This window comes from Fukomys damarensis, unplaced genomic scaffold (assembly GCF_012274545.1).
Source record: "Fukomys damarensis isolate Sample0158 unplaced genomic scaffold, DMR_v1.0_HiC HiC_scaffold_30, whole genome shotgun sequence".
NCBI lineage: Eukaryota > Metazoa > Chordata > Mammalia > Rodentia > Bathyergidae > Fukomys > Fukomys damarensis.
Genome location: NW_022900942.1, coordinates 4,042,124 through 4,048,592, shown reverse-complemented (window position 1 = coordinate 4,048,592; position 6,469 = coordinate 4,042,124). Strand labels below are relative to the sequence as shown.

General features: G+C 61.5%; 2 protein-coding genes across 2 annotated transcripts in view; both read right to left on the bottom strand.

The window, feature by feature from the left end:
- Ptger1 (prostaglandin E receptor 1) overlaps positions 1-1,492 on the bottom strand; it is a 2,793-nt gene extending 1,301 nt beyond the window's left edge. Inside the window, exons 1-2 of the mRNA XM_033757317.1 lie at positions 1,382-1,492; positions 3-521 (exon numbers count right to left, since the gene is read on the bottom strand). Of these exons, the coding sequence (XP_033613208.1) occupies positions 3-504 (502 nt within the window). The 5' untranslated portion in view covers positions 505-521; positions 1,382-1,492. The remainder of the gene's footprint in view (positions 1-2; positions 522-1,381) is intronic.
- Positions 1,493-3,963: 2,471 nt separating this feature from the next.
- Positions 3,964-6,469, bottom strand: part of Gipc1 (GIPC PDZ domain containing family member 1) — a 6,338-nt gene continuing 3,832 nt past the window's right edge. Inside the window, exons 3-8 of the mRNA XM_010613448.3 lie at positions 6,345-6,443; positions 5,853-6,038; positions 5,597-5,777; positions 4,856-4,968; positions 4,252-4,333; positions 3,964-4,134 (exon numbers count right to left, since the gene is read on the bottom strand). Of these exons, the coding sequence (XP_010611750.1) occupies positions 3,983-4,134; positions 4,252-4,333; positions 4,856-4,968; positions 5,597-5,777; positions 5,853-6,035 (711 nt within the window). The 5' untranslated portion in view covers positions 6,036-6,038; positions 6,345-6,443 and the 3' untranslated portion in view covers positions 3,964-3,982. The remainder of the gene's footprint in view (positions 4,135-4,251; positions 4,334-4,855; positions 4,969-5,596; positions 5,778-5,852; positions 6,039-6,344; positions 6,444-6,469) is intronic.

Here is a 6,469-nt window from a genome sequence, read left to right as displayed (position 1 = left end):
GGCCAGGGCCACTGCAGCTAGCGCGCCCAGCGCCACGCGCGCATGAGCCACTGAGACACGCGCTGCGTGCAGGAGCGGGTGTGTGAGGCCCACGCAGCGCTCTACGGCCATCCCACAGCCCAGTAGTAGTGGGCACAGCCCGAAAAAGACCATGCAGCCACCCAGGAAGTGGCAAGCCCCGCCGGCTGGCGCACGCCCGGCTGTGTACAGGCGCAGTACCAGTGCACCCGGGATCACGTGGCCCGCCAGGTCTGTGGCCAACAGGCAGGCAACAAACAGCAGGAAGGTAGCTGCCGAGCGGCGGCGCCGCAGCCGCCCTGCTGCCTGTGCCAGCAGCACCAGAGCCAGCACGTTGGACACTGCGCCTAGAGTCATGGAGAAGATGGGCAGCGCTGGCGACGCGCTGGGACCGCCTGACGGTGCCGACGTGTTGGGGACCCCGGGCGCCTCACACGTGGTTGCCTCACCAGGCAGGCTCGAGTTTGGAGTCCCGCAGGGGCTCATGTCAGGTGCCAGGAGGGCTGGGTAGGACAGAGGAGGGCACATGAGGCAGGCAGGAGACCCAGTGCTGTTCCATCCCAGGTCATAGGGCTGTCCTCTTGTGGGTCCTCTGCCTACAGTGACTCCACATGCCCTGGGTTTCCCAGCTTCTCACTACACCATATGTGCCCATGCTGTTCCGAGTGCCCACAGCCTCCACTCCCCCAGCCTCAGCCTTTCATCTCTCTGCCCCCACTAAGCCTCACAGGCCCGACTGCCCCCTGCTACCTGCTTTTACCCAACAGTGAATTTCTGGCTCACCCTGACCCTCTGTGATGCCAGGGCCCCCCAGTCCCCGACTGCCCCTGCTCCTGTCACCATGTCACCTTACCGTCCATCCCATTCTCAATGCCCTCAGCTCTACTCCACTATCTTGGGCCCTGTCCCTGTCCTTAGGGACCCATCTCTGCCTTCCCCGACACTTGCCTCTGTCCCCAGAGTCCCATCTGTCCCTCACAGCCCTGTCCTTTGACCTATTTCTATACCCCGTGGCCACATCTCTGTTCCTGTTGTACCTTATCTGTCCCTGTGCCTCCATTTCTGATTTCCACAGCACTGTCTGTGTCCCCAAAACCACATCTCTGTGTCAATGAACCGCAGTTCCAGCCCTGCCACCCCATTCTCCTGTTAGAGGCTCAGGCAGCCTGGGACCACACACACTCACACATACTGCTTTACCGTCTGGCACTGAGGGCTGAAAGGCAAACTCCCCTGGGCCAGATGAGAAGGGAGGTGGTGGACAGGGACAGACAGGAGGGATCGAGAGCCAAACAGGACCAGACCAAGGTAGCGATCGCCCCGCTCCCTGTGCCCTCTTGTCCCCTCTATCCTTTCCTCTTACCTGGTGCTGTCTGGGATGCTGGGCCCCCATGGCCCCCACGGCTCAGCGCCCACTGCGACTGGCTCTGGCCAGGCCGCTCCCTCCACCCTCTTCCTGGGGCGGCTCTCAGCTCCTGCCTCCACCACGCCCTGCTGGCCTTCTGGGCTGCTCCACCGTATGCACGCCTGCTGGGGGCCTTCGGGGACAGAGACCCCTGCTCTGTGCTCCTGGGGCTGGGCAGGGGCCACTCAGGAACCTAGCTGCCCTCTTCTGAGGGAGGCTCCCAGGAGTTGGCCTGGCCCCTGGGACCCCCTCCTCCTAGAGGGGCAGGGGCAGACCCCCCTGCTTGGGCTTCTTGCCCGCCTCATTAATAAAGAGGATAAAATCTAAACACTGGAAAATATGAGCATCGCCCAGGGCGGGCTGGGGAGGCTGCAGGGGGTGGCGCTGCCCCCACCAGGGCTTTGGGACTAGGAGGGCCCTGCACAGGGGAGGGGGTGGGACAGCGCCACCCCCTGCCCTGTTCAAACCTTTGTGGGCGTTGGGATGAGCAACAGTGGCAGTGCTTGGCTCTTCTGGCTGGGACCCGCCCAGGCCACACCGAGGACCCCAGGGACCTGGGAGGTCTAGGGACAGGCCAGTGCCCCATCCTGCCTTGGGTGTGTTGAGCAACATGTCTGACACCCAGGGCAAGACATCTCACGCCCTGCACTCCGATACATAGCCATGACCTCACCTCAGGCCCTGAGAAATAAGGTGACAGTCTTGGGGGGTCACCTGCACAGCCCCACACCACAGAGACCCAGCATTGGTCACGCTTGCCCCCCAAGATAACATTGCTACATCCCTGAACTCACTGAACTGCTCCTCCCAGCACGGGAGACCATCCAGAGTTGCTGTGACAACAGCCATTCCCTTGAGACCCTGAAATGCACCCCTCAAAGTTGACCCCCATTGCAGCCCTAAGCACCGGGAGATACAGGCTCACCTGTGAGCCTGTCAAGGTACACTTGGTGCACCCTAGGCACAGGAATGGTACCTGCTCCACCCCCAGACCTGGCAGCACCCCAGTGCCTGTCACACCTTCAGGTGCACAGGCTCATATCCTCAGACAAGTCATCCCCAACCCAGATACCCTGAGACCCAGCCAGTCAGCCCTTCCCCCCCAAAATACCACCCTGGGAAACAGGCACTGTCACACTCTACACCCCAACACCACCAGCTGCACCCTGGAACACGGATGGGGGTCCCATTCACCCAGACCTGTCACGGGCCTCACTCAACATGTCACCAGCCACCAACACCCAACAGACACACGTCCTACTCACACAGCCACACCTCTTCACCAGATCTGTCCCCCAGCAGCCACTCAGGGCTGCCCCGTCATCCAGACCACAGCTCCCACCCTGCCCATGAATGCAGGCTCAGGCTTGGATGCACCCCTTCCAGCACCCCCAATGCACTGGTGCAGCTGGACTCCACTTGTTGAAGCAGCAGGTCCTCAGCCGGCCCCGAACATTCCTGACCTGGGCCCATCCTCTCCCTTTCCTGCAGATCTGGCTAGCATCCCACCCTCCCTGTCCTTGATCCCCTCAATCCCAGGATGAAGCTGGCTGTCAAAACAAGGCCGGTTTTATGTCCCACGGGAAGCACTGCACCGTGGACGCCTGTGGACTCTGAATGTCCTGTGAAGGCTTGTGGGGGTGGGTGAAGGGTGGGGCTCCGGGGAACCCCAGTGGGTGCCTCAGGCTGGAACAATGGTGCAAGGCCCCTGTGCCCACTCCATGGGGGCTGGCAGGCAGCCTTGATGGAGACGGGGCAGGATTTGAACCATCCGCCGCCAGGAATCTCACATTGCCTGGAAGCCTGGTGGCCAGCAGCCAGAAGCCGTGTCGGGAGGGTGGTGGGATGGGGTGGTGGCCTCGGGCCAGCTCCTAATTCAATTTGGAGCTCAAGGAAGATAGATTTCAGCTGCCGCATTCTTTCCAGCCCCAGCCCACCCCAAACCCCACACCCCACACGCCCAGCCACACAGGTCCTGATGCAGATAGATCCTTTATGTTCAAGACAGAAAGTCAGATACAAAAGCCCCTGACATCGCTGCCCCTGCCTCCCTCCTCTTGGGGGCCTGGAGGGTCAGAGAACAGGGTTGGGGAGCAGCTGGGGGTTCACAGCACTCTTTCCCAACAGAGGTAACAGACTCCAAATCAGGGGCTCCTCTTGGGAGAAGGTAGCGGAGGGGAGAGGTTATTGCATTTGCTGAGGGACACCCCCCAATTCCTTGGGTCACAACCCCCACACAGAACTTAGGCCCCAGGGAGACACAGCGACCCATTTGGCAGCTGTTGGCGGTAAGTGGCGGGGTGGTTGCCCAGTTCAAGTCCCTCCCCAGGATCCTGACCCAGCTGAGGTAGGGGGTGCCAAGGACCCCGGCCAGGCTGGAATCCGGGAAGACTGTGGTACCAACTGAAGCAGGCAGGGCTGCGCCCCAGTGCCGACGTCATCTTCTGACTGCTGAGCTACAGCTACGAGTCACAGCTGGATGCACAGGGTCGTGGCCGTGGTGTCCCCTCTTGGGCCTCCAGCAGGCCGTCCTTGGTCACTGCGAGGTCCAGTGGGTTCCTAGTAGCGGCCAACCTTAGCGTCCCCGATAGCACCCCAGACATCAAAGACGAACTCGTCTGGGAAGGCAAAGTCACCCAGCTGCTCGTCAAGGGCCTCGGCCAGCTCGTCTGGGTTTCTTTTGTCCTTCCCCAGCTCGACCATGGTGGCTGCTGCACAGGCAGGGGACAGAATGGAGACACGGAGGTTAAGAGGGGCAGAGGGGTTTGTCCTGGGCCTAGGAGTCCACTCCCAGTCCCCATTACCCCCAGTCCCGGGCACCCACTCACCCAGCTCGGTGTCTCTGATCCCCATGTAACTCTCCAGCAAATCGTCCACCTTCTCGATGGCCTTCTCCTCAAAGGCTGAGGGCTAGGGCCGGGAAGGGACAGGAACAGGCACATCAAGGACATGTAACTGGCACTATTCTCATCATGTGCCTTTTTTTTTTTTGTAATATTGGGGAATCACATGAATCCAGGGGCACGCTCTCAGCGCCACCCTCAGCCCTTTTTTTATGTTTTACCTTGAAACAGAGTCTCACTGAGTTCCAGGCTGGCTTTGAATTTGCAATCCTGCCTCAACCTCTTCAGCAGCTGGCACTGTCAACATGTGCCAAGCCAGCCTAAGCATCTTTATTTATCTGCCCTTTTCCCAGCTTTATCTAGATGTCCATCCACATTTAATCTTCACGCCACCCAGAGAGGAAAGTATTTGGTATTATGTCTCCATTTTACAAATGGGGAAACTGAGGCCTGCTTGCCCAAGAAAGGTTCCAGCACTTGGGGGTGGTAAGAGTGGACTGGAATACAGGTAGCTACTCAACTAACAGGTCAGACGACCACCCGTGAAAGTGCGGGGAGCGGGTGCTGGCTTCCTGCAAGAGACACTCACCAACTCCTCCACCGTGGCGGGGCCCCGCGATCGCAGCCGGAGGGTTCCTCGGCCAGTGCCCAGTTGTAGGCTGGAGCTGAGGCGGCTGCTTCCTGAACGCTGGCTGATCATGTCTGCAGGAGGCAGGGGGAGAGCTCATTCGTGGCCTTGGCCGGTACCTGGCTTTGGATGCTCCCCGTCTTCCAACTCCTTCAGGTGCCTGCAGCCTCAGGGCTGGGCGCCAGGAAGGCAGGATGGACATGAGAGGGACAGTTGGTGCCAGGCCTGGGAAAGCCAGGAAGAGGACCAGAGGAGGAAGGGAAGGGCTTGGTCCCCGTGGCCAGGGGTATCGCTGTGCAGCCCAGACCAACCCTACCTGCCAAGGGAAGAGCTTCAAGTCCCCCACCCCCACCCAAGGCCTGGGGCCCATTCCTGAGAGTCAGTGAAGCCAGCTGGAAAAGTGCAGGAGCTGGCGCAGGGCAGCCAAGCCTGGCTTCTCTGAACTGGGGGGATTGCTGGGGTTGGGGGTGCTTGGCCGGACTAATGGCTCCTGGGAGGGGGGTGTGGGGTCACTTCCTCCTTGCTCCCGCTGAGCAGGGCAGACAGCCAGCACCCCTTCTAGGCCAGGGTAGAGATGCACCGCCCACCCCCATTCCAGGGTGCTGGCTGGACTTGGGTGCCACCTGCTGGTGGTTCCAGGCCCTGCAGCCTGGACTGCCCTGCCAAGGCTGGGTCACCTGGAGCTCCCACCCTGGCGCTCACCAAAGGCCTTGCGGGGCTCTGTGAGCTTCAGTGTGAAGGTGCGGCCGCGGGGCAGCTCCTTGAGCAGCCGCGCCACCTCATAGTGGCGGCAGCCCAGCAGGCTCTGGCCGTTGATGGCCTCGATCATGTCACCCACGCTGATGAGCTGGATATGGTCGATCACACTGCCTTCCTTGATGCGCTGCGTGAGGGGAAGGGGACATGAGCCCAGGTCTCTCCCGCCACGCTGCCTGCCCAGGACAGGACCACGGGGTACCTTGATGAAGGCGTAGCCCGCGCCGTTGTCGGTGATGGTCAGGCCCAGCGCGTCCTCCGACTTGAACACCTCCACCTCCTTGCGCTGCCCCTTGACGTGGGCGAAGATGAAGTCCTCCAGCCCGATCTGGCCACCCAGCAGCTTGTCCATGTCCACTTTGTGGGTGTTGAGTGTGCAGAACATCACCTGCAGGGGCCACACACTCGTCCCTGCCCCTCCGGGTCCCTGTGCTACCTGTGCTAACTGCCTGGGACAAGAGGTGGGAGAAGGCTGGGCCCAGGAGTCCCGCGCTGCCTCAGAACTGTGTCCAGAGCACAGAGCCAGTGGGGCCGCTGGGGAAATGCTTGTGGGCCCCATGGTCCCACTCCCGGCCCCCGCCTGCCCTTGGCCCCCACAGTCCTGGCTGGAGAGATGTACCCCCCATCCGACCTCCTGATGTGGGGAAGGTGATCACTGTACGCTCAGTACAGGGCACTGGGTCCCCGAGCTCACCTCCGCGGGCGGCAGGCGGAAGGCCTCCGCGATGCGCCCGTACAGCTCCTTCACGTTGCTGAAGCCCTCAATGCGGCCTGTGGGGCTGCCGTGCGCCAGCTGCGTGTGGAACACGAGGCGTGGGC